This window comes from Prinia subflava, chromosome 8 (genome assembly GCF_021018805.1).
Source record: "Prinia subflava isolate CZ2003 ecotype Zambia chromosome 8, Cam_Psub_1.2, whole genome shotgun sequence".
In the NCBI taxonomy this organism is placed as follows: Eukaryota; Metazoa; Chordata; class Aves; order Passeriformes; family Cisticolidae; genus Prinia; species Prinia subflava.
The window spans coordinates 7,639,468-7,658,452 of NC_086254.1; the positions used below are offsets into that span (position 1 = coordinate 7,639,468).

Consider the following 18,985-nt stretch of genomic DNA (forward strand, 5'->3'; position numbering starts at 1 on the left):
TCTCAGGATGGCAGTAATTCTGTTTGCTTCCTAGGGAAAACTCCCTGTGAAATCTGCAAAAATGAAGAACAAAACCACAGAGCTCCAGGCATTGCTTAAAGCAAGTCATTTTCCCATGAGAAGCAGCTCTGATCTGATATTTATTGACACAGAATGGGTGTAAGACAAGTGAATTTTGTCCCTGTGTTTGCAGGAACTGCTTGGTTGTGTCTCTTCTGGAAAGCTGTTTCTCTTTCAAGTCTCCCTGGGGGTAGCCTAGAGATCAAATCAATCTCTCTGGGGTCCTTGTGGAAGGGAAGGCTGATATTTAGTGAAAATACAGCAGAGTTACTTCTAAGACAAGTAGATAAGAGCTGGATTTGATGTTTTTAACCAGGATAAGAGAAACCTCCTTGCTGATGTTGGGTGTCCTGATTGCTGCCTGGCTGCAGACATTTGGGATAGCCGAGTTAATGTTTTGGTTCACTGCTAACATGAGCTCCTTCCATGAGAAATTTCGGGGTTTTTCTTTGTCCCCACCTTCCATGGAGCTTTTTTATTTTGTTTGTTTCATTAAATAATTAATTATTTAATCAATAAATTGCATTTGGAGGAGGGGGAAAGCTGATGTTGACTCTGAGAATGGATTTTCTGCTCTCATCAAAGAACTGCAGGACTTTATTTTTTTCCCACTTTTTAAGTAGTTTTATTTTGCACTCCTCCTGAAGCAGTACTTCTAATAACTCAAATATGTGTCACCTACTTAGGAATGAAAGCAGCTTAAGAAGTGTGCAACCTGGCTTGATGCTTTGAAGTACATATAAGGCTTGTGTAAAGTCTTGGAATCCCACTTCAGAGATGGAAATCTTTATCTACAAGGCAAATTCAGGTTAGCCCAATACCTGAGAAATCTTAACTCCATCTTTTACAAATCCCAGTTCTCCTATAAATACAGGGAGAACTAATAATAAACACTAATAAATCCAGGTATTTCTTCTCAATTTTAGTCTCATCTGCTTGGTGCAGTAAAATGTTATTGAATCCGCATGGCAAATAATTCAGCTCTCTTTACATGAAAAAGCCACTTTGCCTCAGGCTACTGGCTGGATTTCCTGAGTTGTGGTTTGGGTTTGTTTTCTGTTTGTTTTTTTTTTTTAAGTACCTCTTCATTTTTACTTCTAACATCATGGTCTGATGAGCATATCACTCCACTGCAACTTGAAAATGTCATGGATGACTCAAAATTAAATTCCTTTGGATATCAAGAAAGCATCTGTACAGCTTAAGGCAGGAAAATATGAGGTACAATTGTGAAGAAAACCAGAGGGTATAATAAAGCAGTGTATGTGCAACCACTGGATCTGCAAAAAAACAAAATCTGCATAATTTGGAGATCTAATCAGCAAGAGAGTTTGCATGTGTAGTTGCCTGTTCACCCATATAAATACAGTGAATGTTAAAAGCTTGTTAAAAGGATTAAGAGCCTGTTAAAAGATAGGTTTTAAAACATTGTAAAGCACCAAAGCTTGCTAAGGTGGATCATGAGCTGTGGGAATGCTAAATAATATCATCTATTGTAATATAGTTTACACATCTGTCAGGGCTTTAAAACAGTGATCAGCATAATCATCACCAAAGACTCTTAATGAGATCAGTGGATGGCTCCTCACTGGATGTGTTAAGAATTTTAATGGGGTAATGCCTATACTTAGCAACAACTACTAACTTTTTAATTCCTTTATTCAGGAGCTGATAGGGAACTGTGGAGAGAGCAGACAGCCCTCCCTGCAAGAGGCACCAAGGACAAATGCAGGGACTGTCACTTGCTGGCTTTGTTCTCTAGAACAGCAGCTGAGCACTCGACATTGCCTTCACCTCTGTGCAGAAACGCTCCCTCAACAGAGCGTGGTGGCACCTGGAAGGTGTCACTGTCAAACCCACCTTGGCCTCTTGTGTCCTGGGAGTTCAGTGAATGCTCCTATTTATGAATGTGAAATCAGGTACAAAGCAAATTATGAGATGTAAAATGTGACCGGAGCCACTCCTGACTCAGCCAGGAATAAATAGTTTTGGTGGCTCTGTCAAAGTGCTGTGGTCCAAGCTCACTCTGAGCACACTGCCAGGCACTGGGCACTCTGTGGGTGAGGGAATTGTCTAAACTTTGAAGATGAAGAAAAACAAATGGCAAATTCTTAGTTCAGCTGATAGTTACACATGTAAAGAAATTCAAAGGGATTTATTAATGAATTTCCAGCATTCCTAAAAACCTGTGCCTGTGGATATTCTGGTTACCTGTTTAACAGACAAGGAACAAATTACCCTCTGCCTACACAAGGCTGAGCCACAGCTACATCCTGTGTCTATTTTGGAAAACAAAGAAAAATGTTGCTCATACGAAGTGGGGGAGGACAGGCGATATCAGGCCACCTCCCCTCCCTCACATTCCCAGCCCAGCAGGCTGGTGGGACTTTGAAAAAATATCCAAATATTTCTTTTATTCTGCTCATGGTTTGGATTGGGCAATGGCTGGTTAAAATGTATGGGTTTAGATCTCCAGGAGTGGAGGGAGCTGTTTAATTGGCAGCTGTCAGCCTACTGAGAGAAACAGGCTAGTTGTTCCTGCTGGCAGCTGAAATGTGTTCAGCTACATCCAAAAAAAGGAAATCACGTCTATTTGCTGATTCCTGGCAGGATTTCTCTCTTGCATAAGCTTATCTCTGAGGAATAGTGGATCTGGATCTTTGTTTGCATGAAAGTTGATATTTTTTTACTATGTTTTGTGAATCTTGGTATTGTGAAATATCTTTTTATCACTGTGGCAACATTAATTGCTGCTCCTCTAGAAGACTCTGATAAGTTAAAGATATCTTTTCCATCCGTCTGAGGAAACTTGCTTCTCACATGACTTTCTAAAAGTGAGTGTTATTTCAGTTGAAGATGCTGGATCTAACGGTGAAACAAGTAATTTTCCTTTTATCCCAAGGTTACTTTAAATTGCTGCGGGCTTCAATGTTCTCAGTTACTCTTTCATTGTGCTTCAGCATTCACAAGTGTTCTGCTGTGCCTGAGAGAGGTTTTGGGACTTAAACAGTCCCCAAAAAAGTTAATGTTCCTTCTGTGATTGGTATGAAAAGTAAAAGTGGTTGTAGCCTGCTCTGAAGGTTTCTCGAGGCTCAGTGCTGATGTTTGTGAGAGAGGGGATCAACTTTAGTGTGGCCTTTACAGCCCCTTAAACTCATTGCAGATATCTCTCTTGTCCTTTCAGGTCACATGAAGATTTAGTTATATTTTTGTATGAGTGCATAAATACATATAAACATTTCCTTTTTTTTTTTTAGAGTCTGTAGACTGAGTTACTCGGGAAGAAAATGAAGAGTAGTGCCAGGCCTTGGAGTGCAATAGCAAAGCAAGGGAGCCATGGGGTTGACAGAGGAAAACCTCTTTCCACCACCTCCACAGGAATGAAGACATCCAAATCCTCCTCCTCCCTTGCCTTTGAATCCCGGCTCAGCAAGGTACTAATCCTTGGGGACTGTTCAAGCATTCCAGTCTTGTTCCAGGTTAAAGCTTTGGTTCAGTCCTCAAACCACTACACCCCCTGTATTGAGTGTAGGGAGACTTAAATTTTGCTGTGCATTAGATTAAAACCACATTTCTCAAAGTATTTTGCATGCACTGTATCTGTACACTCTGTGTGTGAGGGAATTGCCTAAACTTTGATGATGGAGAAAAACAAATGGCAAATTCTTAGTTCAGCTGATAGTTACACATGTAAAGAAATTCAAAGAGATTTATTAATGAATTTCCAGCATTCCTAAAAACCTGTGCCTCTCCCTTCAAGGCAAAATGTCTTAACAGAAGATGTTGCAATGTAACAAATGCATTTTATGAATCCTATTTTTCTATGCAGATATATTTTTAAAATTTCAGAAACTTCTGTCCAACTAATGTTTTTAAGAAGATGGAGTAATACACCTGAAATGCTGCTGCATCTATACCTTTGCAGCCAGCAAACAAAAATAACCTGGTCATCCAAATCCAGACCAAGGTTGTGACTTTCCAGTAATAAAGTTTAATGAACAGTACGTAGCAGGGTACAGTATTTACATTTCCTCTTGATTAAGACTTCATTAATTGTCACAGTTTATCAAGGAAAGGATTAATTTATTGAACTTGCTCTGTAGATTCCTAGATGCACTTAGCAATAGGGTATTTCAGTGCTCCAGGCAGGTTGTGCCGTGTGGTTGAGGCAGCATCTCTGAAGGAATGCTACTGAGGACACTAATCAGGAAATCTGATACGATTATTTATTAAATTTAGTGTTAATTGTGGAGAGATTTCTTCCTAATGACAGCTAATGCCTTCAAATTGTCATCCAGCTGCAAATGCAAAATCATCAAAGGGGTTTCCTTGAAGAAAGGGAGTAGGAAAGGCACCGTAGTTGCTGCTATAGGAAAGAACACATTGAAGAAATTACTTGAGAGAGCCTGCAGAATTTTCTAAAGGTCAGAAAGTCAGGTTGTTCCATTCTCCTCCTAAGAGTGAGCTGACAAAACCTCTGCCAGAAGGCAAAACATTCATTGTTTGGTATCCTGGAGCACGTCAACACTTCAGCTATTGAAACTTAGGGGCTCACAGGGTCCAGGAAACCACAGACTCTGAGTCAGAGGGGGAGATGAAAGGAAGAAGGAATTAGAGTTGAAAGATTTCATTTTGCTTAAATGTTTCACATTCAGGAACCACTAAATAGGGGCAGTGCTGGTTGTGTTCTCTCTTTTCTCTTAACCCAGCAGTGGTGTTGAGCCTGTGCTTCAGGGACCCCTGGTGTCACTGGACAACTGCAAAGGAGTGGATTTTCATTTGAGAAAACACTCTAGGTGTCCACAAACTCAAAAGTATAGAAAAACTACTGCTCTAGAGAGACTCTCCAAAGCTTTGGTCTTAAAATACTTTAAGTATTTTTCCTGAAATTAATTAGAGGCTGTTACTGGAGACACACAAATGGGAAATCAGCTGACCAAAGTTCTGAGATAAACTGCTACTTCTGCTTGCTGAAGCAAGATAATGTCAGTGTTTCTCTTTGAATCTTACCTTGTGCATGTGTTCCATGGGTTTCTTGAGTAGGCACTTAGAGTGGACTTGTGTCACCAGAGATTTCTTCCCAGAAAGTTGCCAGTAGACCACTCCTGCAAACTGTTTTCTCCTTGCCTTTCAGTTATTTTTGAACAGTCTTCCCCATTTTCATTTTTCATTGTTGGAGCAGTGTTTTATCTCTTAACCCACTTCACAAAAACCTAGAGTACAAGACAAATACAAAAATTGTGTACTCCAGTTATCAAGGCAATGTTCCCATGGGGTTACTTTATGGAAATGTTAATTTTTTCCAAGGAATCTTGCATTTTGAACTAAGTGATGGGAATGTTCAGGGCCCTGACCTGTCCCACCCTGTGTGTCGCAGCTGAAGCGGGCGAGCAGCGAGGACACGCTCACAAAACCTGGGGCAGCAGCAGCAGCCTCGGGAGTCTCCAGGCTGAAGAAGACCATCACAACAGGAGCCATTTCAGAGCTTGCTGAGAGTCGGCTGAAGCCCAGCACAGGTAGGCACAAAGATTCTGTGTCACTTGGTTTGCCAGGGTCCCAGCAGTGTCCCCCATCCCCCTTGCAGCACAGCCGTGCCTTTCCTGCGGTGGCAGCCACAGGACACTGTGCCTTGTGTCCTACACCCCACAAGCACAGGGACATGAAGAGAAAAGGGGGAAGCTGGATGGTTCTAGAAGCCCGGGCATGCCTTGTATCCAACACCCCACAAGCGAGGGACATGAAGTGAAAAGGGAGAAGCTGGATGGTTCTAGAAGCCCGGGCATGCCTTGCATCCCACACCCCACGAGCGAGGGACATGAAGAGAAAAGGGAGAAGCTGGATGGTTCTAGAAGCCCGGGCATGCCTTGCATCCCACACCCCACAAGCCAGGGACATGAAGAGAAAAGGGAGAAGCCGGATGGTTTTAGGAGCTCGGGCAGCCCCAGCAGCCAGGCGGTGGCGCCGGTGGCCCGCGCCTGTCCCCACTGCGGGTCCGGGCCAGCCGGGGATGCAGCCCCCGTCCACAGAGACGGACAGCAGTGGAGAGCTCGCTGTCTGAAGTTTTCCCCATTTATCAACAGCATTCTCTCTTCTCTCTCTGCTGAGTGAGCAGAGCTGTTTCCCCGCAGCTCCTGGGACACGGCAGAGGCGTGAGAACAGAGAGGCAGCCCTGGGCATCCTCACGGGCAGCCTGTCCTGAGCTACCCCGGGGCACGCTCTCCCCAGCAGCCTCAGCACCGGCAGCTTCGTTCCCATAGGCTTCAAACCTCAGCTCGTTTCGAAAGGCAGCGACACCATCTGCATACCAAGGGCCTCAGTGCAAACGCTGTGCTTTCCCTCAGGAGCTCAGCAAATGCTTGCTTTTGTCTGCTCCCTGGTGGCATTTCCAAGGGAATGTGAGCTCGTATTAAATTTGACCATGACCTCGCTATTTGTCACAGCCTCTGCAGGTTTTGGCTGTGTGACAGAACAATGTTACTAACGAGAGAGAGGTTTATGTAAAAAAAATTAAAAAAAAAAAAAAAAATATCAACAAACCTTTATGTACCCTTGGAAGAAAATGATGTGCCTTGTAACAGCCCAGATGTTCCATAGTAACCCAAAGACAGATCCCATTCTGCTGTTAATCAATGTGTAAATCCTCAAATTTAATAGTGACTAGCTGGATCCAAAGGAATTTGGGATTCACGAGCCAATAAAGAGGCATGATTCTTGGGAGGAGCCACGCAGGGAGAAGAAAACCTGTACAGATGATGCAGCACAGGATCCTGGGAATGCAGCCAGGGAAACAGCACTGCAGGGAGTCCAGAATGATGGAATACGTATGTCAGATACCAAAACACAAGCACTGGGATAGAGAGCCCTCTTCTGCATGCAGCTGTAATAACTGGGATTGCAGGAGGGAGATTTATGATGATGACTACTTTAAATACAAAGGCTGAAATGGTTTATGGAGGTCAAGTTACATCTGGGTATTGCTTTGCCACTTCAAATTACATCATTGGATATAACCTCCTATATTGCTTTGCATCAGCATTTGTAGAAGCATGAATGGGAATATTAATGCTAAATGAAAAGAGAACAAGTGTATAGATAAACACTAAGAATGTATGTCCTACCCCTCTAAAATTGTTTTTAATCTAGAGAGAACTTTCCCAGCCCTTACAGGGACTGTTATAAGTGTGTGTACAGTGTCTTACATGTGTTTTTACAGTGCTTCCATAATCCAAATGGGTGCTTGGAAATCCAGCTGTATTCTGAGAACGTGTCATTGTCAGGGCATTGGAAGGTGCTTGCCCTTATTGAGCAAGGTTACAGGGCTGAATGCTTATTTTTTGAAAAAAATACCAATAGTCCCATTAAAATGGTGTATTGTTGCTAAGAGAACTAACAGCATGACAGAGGGCACAGCATGTTCTAGGGAACATAAGCAGGAAAGGAGAGAACGTTTTCAGCTGCTGTATTTTATTGCAATGGCATCCCAAACAGTCTGATTGTGATCAAGATGCAGTGCTGACTGTGGAGCTAATCCAAGGGAGAACGTTCCAGTAGCTGGGAAATGGAGATGTTTGTGTACGTAGCCAAATGTGTAAATCTAGAAATTTATTCTGAAATCACTTTCTTTTGTTTCTTTGATGGCCTTCATCTGTTCTGTGTTTTCCTTTCATGTCTTGACTGCAGGCATTATGTCTCCCCCTTGTTTGGGCTTTTCTTTTGTCTGTTACTCAAGTGAGTGGTTTGATTATTTTACTGAAATCATATTCTGTTAGTCCCAGCCACACTCTGGTAGTACTCAGTTGGTGTAATAGTCTTGTGTGAGAGAATTTAAAGGGAAAAAGGTATGGAAATACAGAAACTTAGGTTTCTTTCTTCTTTGGGTGTGACTGTCCACAATTTGCGTGTTGACCTTGAGCAATAAGACATGTTCCAAATGCTGCAGATAATAAATAATTGACCTCAAAGTTTGGTTGTTCAAATAGAGATGTTTCTATGCTGCCCTTGGTGGAGTTTCAGTTATTTATTCCAGCCTTTTATTGATGGAACTACCCCTGCCTGCCCTGTTGGGAGCTAACACAGTAAATCATAAACAACTTAAAGGGGGATGAGGCCAAGCCCATGTATCCCTCCTTGGCTAGTGGAGCTGAGCAAATGGAGCTGCAGACTGATTCTGGCTGGAAGTTCTGTGCTGTGATCTTTGGTTTTGTAACTCCTTGGCAGTTTTGAAATCCCAGGCACTGGGAAATGATGCACAGGGAGAGATAAATGTCCTGTATTCAGCTTCCCTATCCACAGTGTGTTGTCTTCACATGTGCTGTCCTGAAGTGGCCATTTGGGTTTGTTAAAACCAAGCTTACAGAGCTCTGGCATTTTTTTTCATGTCTCAGTAGATGAAAAAGAGCTGGGAAATTGTAAAACATGAGGAAGAGTTCACTAATCTTGGAAAACATTGGTTTTAATGCATGTACTTGTAAGGCCATCCAGTCTGTGAAGCCATATAGCAAAAAAATGATTGTAAAATGTATAGAGAAGTTTGTGTATTCGTGTGAAACTAGGACTCTTCTTCTGAGGTTCAGGATTGTAGGAAATCAATGACTTCAGATTCTGCTGCTTTGAGGTCTGCAAGCCAAATAACCTTAAAAATGCAATTTCACAGAGAATTTCAAAGCTTCTTATGTGATCATATACCTCTCAGGAAGAGCACTGCATGGCAAGACTGGTATGCAAATGGAAAATTTGAGTTTCAGGCAGATGAAATTACTTTCTCAATGGAGCCTGGAAGTCATTCCAAATCCTTGCTCTGAGTTCTGTCATTCAGTCCATACAAACTCCCAGTTCAAGCACTTTCTGAAAACTTCCCTGGAGGCTGCCTGGTTTAATCATGTCCCTGTGCTGCTTTGATGTGATTTCAGTGACAGCTGCTATTATCTGTCAGGTTGGACAGGAACAAAAATAATCTTATGCTGGACATCAGAAAGGAGAGGGGGCCAGGATGTGGGCATGGCACAGTCCAGTCACACATCATCCAAAAGCATTGAGACTATTTCAGCCATTCCCATTGCTCACAAACATATTGATTTTTATATCAAGTGCTCCCAGCTCCAATATGAGCTATCAGTTATCCTTGAAATGTAATTAAGAGATAGCTGTACTTTGTTTCCTCAGGCTGCTTCATCAGCTTATTTTTCATAGCTAAATAAAGGCTAAATCTCTTTAGATTGCTTGATTTTGCCTTAGAAACAATAGGAAACTGTCAGTAACAATGCTATTATCACCTACCTTAGTATTTATAGAAATTCTGGATATTTTAATGACGAGCTCAAGTTCTGTCTAAAGCTCAAACCAGGGGACAGGTGCTACACCTTCCCACAGTGACAGTGGGGTGTGCTACATTTGTGGAGGCTGGGAGAAGCCAAGATGCCAGCAGGGCTGTGAGGGGTGGCCTGCTGTGCCACCCCCTGCTCCATCAGAAATTACCATTTATTTTTATGCATAAAATGGGAAAATCAATACTTGGCCTGAGTTTTCAGCCAAAATAACAAAAGCCTGTTGCTTTCTGTGTGTTCCTGCTGAGTTGATCCACATCCAAGGCTGGAGATGGTGCCAATCCAGGAGCACAGAGGAGGGGAGCTCAAAGATATTAAGAGTTTCAATTATCTCCTCAGCATCTCGTGTCGAGGCTCTGAACTCTGCAGGTTACCTGGACAAAAGCTGCTAATCCCAGAATGGAATATTGCCAGCATTGGAAGTGAAGCTGCTCTGCAACACAGGCTGTTGTAATAAACCCAGCAAATTAAACAGGGAAACAAAAATGCCCAGAGATTTGGCAGAATCAGGGTAAACTATAGAAGGGGCTGAGGCTTATATTCTATGGTGGCATGGTTTGGGTTGAACAATCTTCAGCTCCAGTAAGGAGGAGCTCTGTTTTGATGAGTTTTTCTGTGATTTGTCATCCACATTCCTGTGCAGTAATCAGAGTTAATGTCCCAGGGACTAAATATGATACCTGTGTATCTTCAATTCGTTCCTAGTGCTGGTAGAGCACATACCATCACTCCATTTTTTGGGAAAGAACACATCATTGTTTTTTCATGTAGTTTATGTGAAAAGGAAAGTCTCTGTTTCTCTCTAAAACAGCTGCTTGCAGCTTTTCTGTGTAGATAGTGCTGGTATTCAGAAAAGAAAGGCTTTAACTAAATGAGACCAACTGGTCTCTACTGGTGTTAATGCTGGGAAAACTTGAATATCACTGGTGAGACTTGTTCACCTGTGGCTGATTCCAGAGGGGAGACTGGTGTGTGGTTTTATTGCACATAGCACTCATTAGATATGCTTCTTTCCCAGCAAAATTGAAAATGTGGCACGCTGCAGATTTCAGAGCTTCCTGTGTGTTCGTAGAATTGTCATTTTCAGCTTGCTATTTGATAGTAATATATGGACTCTGTCAAATTTACTGTCTTCTCTGCTTTGTGTTTGCCACTTTCTGATGTGGGGTAAAAAATCAGGTTAATGTGAAGCTAATCCAGACCAGAAACTGTCCCTCCATGGTCACAAAATTCAAGAAAGTATCTTTTAAATAAAAGCTTTCTTTAAAAAAGAAAAAAAAATCTAACTGACAATATAATAGTTCATAAGATGCTAATGCACTCCAATTAGGACAGGAAAAAGGAAAGTGATTTCTATTGAAGGACAGCTCTCTGACCTTGGGGCCCTTTTACTCTGCCATACATCAGCTTTTGACAGTGCCTGCTTTTTGTGATCTGTCACATCAAAGCACTGCTATAGGTTCGGGAGAGGTTGCTGCACTTTGCATTCAGGCTTGTTACTGTCTCATTTTTCTTGTGAACGATAGTGCCAAGTGTGAGGGACACTAATGAGATCGGTATGTTCTGTTCCACCAGGCTCCACTGCAACCAAATGGCTGAGCTCATCTGGGCTTTCCTAGGAGCTTTAAATGAGCTTCAAAACCTCATCTGGAAAGCCACTTGCATTTTGCTCCCCCTTCCAGGTACAAGACACAACTCTTGTATAATTATTCTTTCTTACAATGAGATTCTAGCTCTAAAAGTGGTATAAAAAGGAAAGGAAGACTCAAAATATTGCTTTGTCAGGCTGCCATTCAAATTGGCAAGAAGTGCTGCAGGAATTTAACGTGCAAAGCAATGGAAATGTGTCTGCATTTACATCCAGAGCTCTGCTTGCAGCTGGATATGCATATTGACATCTACACACACCTATAAATACCTGCAAGGATGTTTAACATATTACTACAAATATGAACCTGAACCTCCCTGGCATTCCTTAGCATTCCTTCCTCTGTGTGTGATTTCCCCAGGTGTCAAGAAGTCAGACTGAGTTTCAGCACCAGTTTAAAAGATTTTACCCATTATTCTCTGAAGGGAAAGCTCAAGATTTGAGATAGATCAAATTTGACGTTCCAGATTTAGGTTATGGCTGTTACTTGTCAAGTTTCTCTTACTGCTTCTTACAAGGATTTTTTTTTTTCTTGCCAGAGCCTGCAAATACAGTTGTTGATTGCTGATGCCTTTGCTGAAAATGTTCCTATATGTTGTTGTTTTTCGTGTTCTTTGAATTTTTGCTCTTTCCCTCTGTGAGCCATGGATAGTTGTGCATCCTGGACTGGCTGGGAATGGAGCTGCTTCACAGGACTGTTCTTGAGGCAGCTTTGCCCCTTTGATAATTGGCAGTGTAGTGAGACCAATGCATTAGAGGCTGTCTGGTAGGATTTCTGATACCTGATCCTGTTATGGATAACAGGCTTTTTGAGAGGCATTCACAGGCTGGCTGCAGTCATCTTGCATTATTAAACAAGTAGGAATTGACTTCTGCTGAATGCACTGTCAGCAGAATGCACCTTTTCCAGTTTTCTTGCTGTCCTAATCTGCAGAATTTACATTTCCTGTGCTGAGTCTCTATTAACACATTCTGAGAGTCTGCATTCAGCTTCTTGTTAAAGCCACCTGTGAAAGGGACCCTTTTCTCTGTGTATTCCCCTGAGAATGACTTTGCTGGCACACGTGAGCCCCTCTGGGACCTGAGCCAGTTAAAAGGATTCAGTGTGTGGTAGGGATACTGAAACGCTGAATCTCGATGGCTGTAATGACTTAACTCATTAAATTGACAGTTAATTGGCTCAAGCCGTGTATAGAGAGGATTCATTACAGCTGTAAGGGAACTGTGGTGATCCCAAAAGCCTTGCTAGGGACACCAAATCAGAGAGAGGAGCTCCAGGATACTCCAGGAATAGCACAAATTTAGAATCTCCCAGGTTGTTTTCATTTCTTTTCAGGCATCTTTGCTGAAGTTGTTCAGCAAAGTCAACACAACCTTGCTCTGACTACCTGCCCTAGGTTAATTATCAGCTTTCCTTCAGCTGTTTTGGAGAGAAATGATCCTTAACACAAATTCTCTGGGCGTAAATGTATTGCAGCCAGAATGCCTTGGCAGAGGGCCATTGTGTTTGCACTTAAAGAATGGGAGGGAGAAGGAAAGGAACGCAAAGCTGGCCTGGTCTGACAAGTATGCAGATCAGGGGAGGGCTTGGCATTCCTTGTAGTATTTTTTTCCACTTTTTTTTTCCTTTTTCCAGCAGCTTTAGGCTTACATTAGCTTTAATACTGTAGAGCAAGAGGGGACGGATAGACAGCTTCATCTCAGATGGGTTCCTGGGAGGCTGTGGTTCTGTGCCATGAACTGTGACCTCACCAAATACCTTCACTACAAATGATCTGCTTCTAACGTGGTTTAAAAAAGCTTTTATTCATCTGAGGTTCAGCTCTAGATGTTACATTCCTAATCCTTTGGGGTCCACTACTGGGAATGATACACAAATTCTGAAGATTTATTTTCCCTGCTACTTGTGTACTTGGTGCTCATAAAATCTTTAGTGTTAATGGAAGAAGAAGAGTGTGACTGTGTCAGCTCTGGTGTTCATGATGTCCATGCTTAGGGCCCACTCAGTTTAGTCCAGCATCAGGATCTGTAACTTTTTTAGACCTCAGCCTTCTGGAGAGACTGTCAGCTACCTGGCCACTGCAAATATGAGATTTGGTGGCATCTTCACACTCATTCTCATGAGCATGGATTACAATTTGAACAGAAATTACACTCATTTGTTTGCTGTGTTATGAGTAGGATGCAAAGAAAGTTATGCCTGGCAAGCAAGTCCTGTCATTTGACTAGAGAGTTGAAAGAATTATGTATGTCACACCTTCAGTAATTAATTCCCATTCTCACTCTATAAGAAAGGAGTGTTTGTGAAGTCTTATTGGCAGTTCAATGAAGAGCAAGGGGATGAGTCAAGCTTAGGAAGAGAGCAGCTAATCTGCTTTGTAGAGCTGAAATTCATTCATTCATTTTTATACCTTTATTACTGAAGAGGAAGGGAAAGCAATGTAAAACATTCAGATAACAAATAGTTGCCTAAAGATTTAGCCATGCATCTGTTGTAATTTGTTACCTGGTCCCCGTGTCATGCTTGCTGTTACTCCTTTTTCTTTTCCCTCAGTTTGAGCTGCAAGCTCCATAACCAGAAATCTCTTACCCATGCCTTCTGCTCAGGCTGTAGCTGTACTTAAAAATTCATGCTTTACCTTTCATTGTGGACCTGAACTAGAAGTCTTTGGCTTGACATCATTCTCCCTATCATGGTGTTAGAATGTTCTGACTTAACATTTCGTGCAACTGTCAAAAATAACAGATTGTTTTTTCCAGTCCTGGCCCTTCTAGAGTGCTCAGATTTCAGGTGTGTTTGCTCTGAGTCAGTGATTACATTTTATAATTACTCCAGGCTTGCACCAACGCTGCACTGGGACCTTGTTACCCTATTCCCTTTTGTGATTACAGAAATAGAAAACAGGTGATGAAGTAATAAATGCTCAGCTTCAAGATTATCAGCCCAACAGAGTCTGGCAGCTAATGCAGCCCCTCAGGTGAGTCCTGCTGAAGAAAAGCAGAAGTCACACTTTAGTCTTTAAAGGAAGAAAATCTCTGTGGGAGATACATTTCAACAGCAGTTGGGGGAAGTTTGCATCTGTACCTTGGAAAGGGCAGGCTGAGTACCCACTACAGTAAGATACGAGACCTAAGAGATCATAAGATGAGTTTTAGAGAAAGAATGCACTGATTCCTTTTTATAGAACTTTAATGGCTTATTCATTAAACAAAGCGTTTTGTGTTTGACACGTCATAAGACAGAAGTAGACAGGAGTTGTTTAATGTCATCCAGGTATAGACAGCTGTATGAAAACTTTTCAATTCATCTGTAAAGTGTCAGAGGAAGAACAATGGAAAGCTTAAGACTGACAATGAACTAGTCCTATTATACTGAAATGTTAGCAAAATTCTGTTTCTATCATATTGAGTGTTCTCCAGATACTTTATCTGAAGCAATGGATTCACAACTAGATAGATAATTCTCCATGTTTTATTTTCAGGCTGTTTTGAGCCTAGGAGACACACTAGTTTATTATTTCTGAATTTGTTTTTAACCCTCTTGTTGAAACCAAGACTCAAGCGGATTCTGTTAATTATCCACATAATGAAAACTGATCACTGGAGTCATTCAGTAGCCTTGTTTCCCATGTACATCAGGACTTCATGAGTGTGGAGCATCTTGATTTTTTTGGAAAGTTGGCCAGGCTCTGAGTGGACCTGTCCTATGCAGATGCTCTTGCAGTGCCAGTCACAGGCAAAAATATTGATGATGGAGATATGGTGGGAAATCTGCTCTGGTTTGTGGCTGCAGCTCTAGAGGTAGTAATGGCTGTCAGATTTGATTGCTGTTTTATTAGCATAAGGGGAAATTTGGATATCACTGTAATAGGCTTTTAGGAATAAAACACATCCTTACTTCAGTAAAGACAAATAGATTTTAATGGTATTCATTGAATCCTGTATATTGTTTCATATAATGGGCATGTGAGCCTGCTGTGCTGTTCTCAGCGCCAGTGGAGGCTGAGAGCAGCTGGGGGTGCCCGGCTGACCCAGGAATAGCCCCAGAGGATATCAGAACAGATCTGATAGATAGGACTTGTCAGAAGGGCTCATGCTCACAATCACGGTCAGGTTTTCAGAGGAGTCCAGTCTCCATTTCAGCATCCTTTGGGTATCTAGGTTTTCACGAGATGCTGAGCATTTCTGAAATTGAGTCCCCTCATTTTTGTGACTGTTACGAGCTGCCCTTGCCCAGACATGTCAGTGCCGTGCTCAGCAGTGTGGTTAGATCTGTGGGCAAGGTCTGTTTGCTCCATGGTAAGCACGCTTCGGGTGGTGGAACTGGGGGGAAATTAATATTGGCTTTGCTTTGGAGGCATTTGGCTGCTCAGGTCTCTGCTGAGGGTCCCTCTGCCCTCCTTCGTCCCCAGCCGCGTTCCACCGTTTTGCTTAGAAATACCCACGTGTACCGCCCGGAGCGGGCTCTCAGCTATCCTCCCCTGTCCGCCACGGCTGTTCGAGGCAGGGAAGCCCCGCTGAAGGCAGCGTTGGAGCATCGCTCCCTCCCGGAGCCCGCGGCCCCAGCGGCGCTGCGCGACCCCGCGGCCCGGCCGGAGCGCTGCAGCCCCCGCGGCGGCCGCTGGGTGTCCCCCGGCGCTGCCCCGCTCGCTCCGTGCCCAGCCCGGCCGGCAGCGGGGCTGGGATGAGGGAGGAGGCGGCGCCGCAGCCGCCTCGGCGGGGGCCGCAGCGCGGCTCGGCCGCCAGCAGCTGAGAGCCGCTGCCTGCCGCTCCCCGCCGGAGCTGCCGAGCCGCGCCGCAGGGAGAGGCAGCCCCGCGCTGGCACCGGGCATGAGCGGGGCGCCGGCGGCCTGAAGGAGCTCGGGAGGAGCCGGCGGGCAGAGGAGATGGGCAACCAGCCGGGCAGAGCGGAGGAGCACGAGCAAGGTGTGTGCGGGCGGCGGCGGCACCGCGGGGAGGGCGTTTTGTTCTCGGGGCTCCCGCTGAGCCGGCACAGGGCTGGTGTCACAGCGAATGCCGGTGGCTTCCAGCCTGCTGGGGACACTGCTGCTGTTTGCACTGTAAATGCGCTTTATTTGCCGTTCCGTACCTGAGATCACAGCACCGTCCTTAGGGGAGCTTTTCTGAAAGGAATCCTTTGGAACAGAATGCCTGCAAGGGAGGGACCCTGTTCGCTGACAGATTTTTTTTTTTTTTTCTGCATAGTCTGCATGATGCAGCTAAAAAGTTACAAAGCCAATGTAGTGATGTACATAAAACTTGTCAGGATCTGCAGCTTGGCTGTGTTAGCCTTCACCATTGTTCGTCGCCTGAGGCCTGAAATTTTCCAGGCCTTAGAATTTAAAATGATGCCTTTGTGGAAGGTCTCCCATCATTGTCCTTTCAGTGTAGTGCTCTGCATGTTAATCAGGAGCAGATTTCATAGAAAGCTGAGAGCTGGTATCAGGTAGATCGCATTCCCCGTGTGCCAAATGTCTGCACCGTACACCAGCACGGCTGCTAATTTGTTCCTGATGCCGTAGTGCTGCTTTGGTTGCCTTCTGATTTATTTTGCTTGTTTCTCAAATGCTGAACGAGGGGGGAAACCCCGTAGGTCCACTAATTTCTGCTGCTTATTTCTCAGTTTCTTTCCGAATTTAAAACCCTCTAACACACATAAAACCGCAATCGGTTGTATTTCCTGGCACTCTGTTTCTTGCTGTTGCCATGGAAATTTCATTCACAAAATCCCATTAAAGTTGTTATTGCTTGATCAGGGGTTTCTATGACTTCGGGTAGATATATAGGTATTGTTTTAAGAGCAAATACAAATGTACCTGATCTCTGGTATTGTTAGCCAGGGCTGCATTGCTGCTCAGAGATCTCACAATAGATGTGCCAGCGAGTGCTGGAACAGCAGTGAGGTGTAGTGAGAACTCTCTAGCACTATGTTAATCACCGGGCTAATGAAGAACACAAAAGCTGCCAGTATCCAGTCACCAGAAGAAATGCTGCCCTAAGGGAAAGTGAAACTTTAGGCTGGAGAGTGTGGCTGCCTACATCCCCAGCCCCTGAAATCTGCTGGCCACTGCTAGCCGGCGAACTTTTGCTGGAGCTGAACGTGTCATTTACAAGGGGGAGTACTGATAATAAATTAAGGAAGAGCTGGATAATGGCCCTGGGAGATACACTGCCGACTTCTGATCAGTTGGAGCAAACAGACTCTGATTTTGCAGGGCCATTTGAACAGCTTATTGCTATTAACACAGATGATAAATGACTGTGCAGACCCCTTGTGGGTTTGAAAAATCTCTTTCATCCTTTGTTTTCTCTTGATTTGTTTTTTTATTGAAGAGGAAAGAGTTATACTTCTGTTGCACCTAAGCAGTTTTCAAACTATTCCCAGTTTTGAAGTGCAGGCTGTAGTAGGTCTTGTTTGAAAGTCCTCACTGTTTGTAAGGGAAGAGTAGGACTAAAAACCAGTGTTTTGTGTTGAACTGTGTGTTCAAAACTCCAATGTTTAACCATGAAAAAGAGTCAGAAACATTCCTGCTGACAAAAAGAAAAAGAAACCTCTGAAAATATATTCCTTACTGTGTGAGAGAGCTCCAGCTTTAGAACTCAGAGTTTCTGTTTTTGACAGCTAGGCTGCAAAAACCTCCTTCTCATATCAGAATGTGATACGTTGTAGTATCTCTGAGTTTTGTTTCTGCTTGAGTGATCTTAATTCAGCTCTCATTCAGGAACACCAACATCTTGAACAACTGTAGTACTTCTCAGCCTGTGTTTTGGAATAACCAGGCTACAGCTCAGGAATGGCTGCGTTATTGATGTAGCTCATGAGCCAGCTTTAGTGACAGACAACCAATTTGACCTCTTTCCCTGAGCATGACTTTCAGGGTCATCTTGTTTGTCTTCTTTCTTAGGAAACTTTATGGGCATCTTACAGCTCATCTTTAAGTCTTTCACCCCAAACTTACCATCCTGGGGCACTGAGGGCAGCTTTGTTCCTCCTCTTGGTGTCAGTGGGCACTGAAGTATTTGAAAATCTGATCCTGTTATGATACAGGTTATCATTTCAAGTAAAATACTTCTTTTCACATATTTATGAGAGTGTTGTGTACTTTAATGGGTTTTCCTATTAAGTGTAAATTCTGGGTGGGCTGGTCAGTGCTGTCCAGGAACAGGAAGGAAATGATTGCCTCCAAGCCGAGAGTTGAAAGTTAACACATTAATACAGGAGAATCAAAGAACTGGGACTGACTGAGCAAGGGACTGTGGTGAGGAGAAGACAGAGGAAAGAAATCCACTGCTGGTGTCTGATGGGAATGTTTGGAACAGAAGACAAGACTCTAACAGCCCAGTATCATCTCAAATTAATCTGTCTTCCTAAGAGTCTAAGAGTGTCTAACAAGGATTTGAGAGGATTGCTTGTAATAACATTAAATTCTATAGGCTTTTCCTAGCTTCTAATTTAAAACTTACTTTAAACAGCTTTTACAGTAATTTGTGAGAACTTTGTGGTGTGTGACCCAAATTTGCATCACTTCTTTGCCAAAACTCTGCTCCTTGCAAGTGGTTGGTTTTCCTGCTATACCCAGTGCTCTGAATATTCATATTTTTAAAACCAGTGGAGGTTTTAGAATGAAAACACCTATAAAGTAGTACAGAAAATGAAGTGAAAGGCGAGTGAATATTGCAGCAGTTTGTCAGCAGAATTAGTTTTCTGCTTTTGAAACTGGCTACCCAAGCTAAAGAAAAGAGTGTATACAAACAGAGGCCCGAGCACCTGTGGAATAGCTGGAACATTTCCTGGGAGTTGTATGGAAGAATCCAGAGTTATCCAGTGCGTGATGTTTACTGGGAGAAAGCCTTTCAAACATAGTTTGCCTTGGAAACAGGGAGGCCTCCTGTTATTTCTGACGTTCTTTGACACTGGCTGACACGGTGATGGGGGGGTTGTTTATCCTCTAAA

At 43.3% G+C, this 18,985-nt stretch overlaps 1 protein-coding gene and 1 long non-coding RNA gene across 7 annotated transcripts in view; one reads left to right on the top strand and one right to left on the bottom strand.

The window, feature by feature from the left end:
* Positions 1-3,332: 3,332 nt before the first annotated feature.
* Positions 3,333-18,985, top strand: part of SPECC1 (sperm antigen with calponin homology and coiled-coil domains 1) — a 66,751-nt gene continuing 51,098 nt past the window's right edge. For 5 of the 6 annotated variants that reach the window (XM_063402707.1, XM_063402711.1, XM_063402713.1 and 2 more), the window contains exons 1-2: positions 3,333-3,494; positions 5,438-5,576. In XM_063402707.1, coding sequence (XP_063258777.1) covers positions 3,348-3,494; positions 5,438-5,576 — 286 coding nt within the window. In that variant the 5' untranslated portion in view covers positions 3,333-3,347. Of the gene's footprint in view, positions 3,495-5,437; positions 5,577-15,704; positions 15,958-18,985 lie in introns of those variants that run through there. The other variant, XM_063402709.1, reaches the window with a different exon arrangement.
* Positions 4,191-7,175, bottom strand: LOC134553262 (uncharacterized). The gene is made up of 3 exons (XR_010081060.1): positions 6,327-7,175; positions 5,071-5,273; positions 4,191-4,426 (listed from the first exon to the last, which is right to left on the bottom strand). It is a non-coding gene; the product is annotated as an uncharacterized LOC134553262 (long non-coding RNA).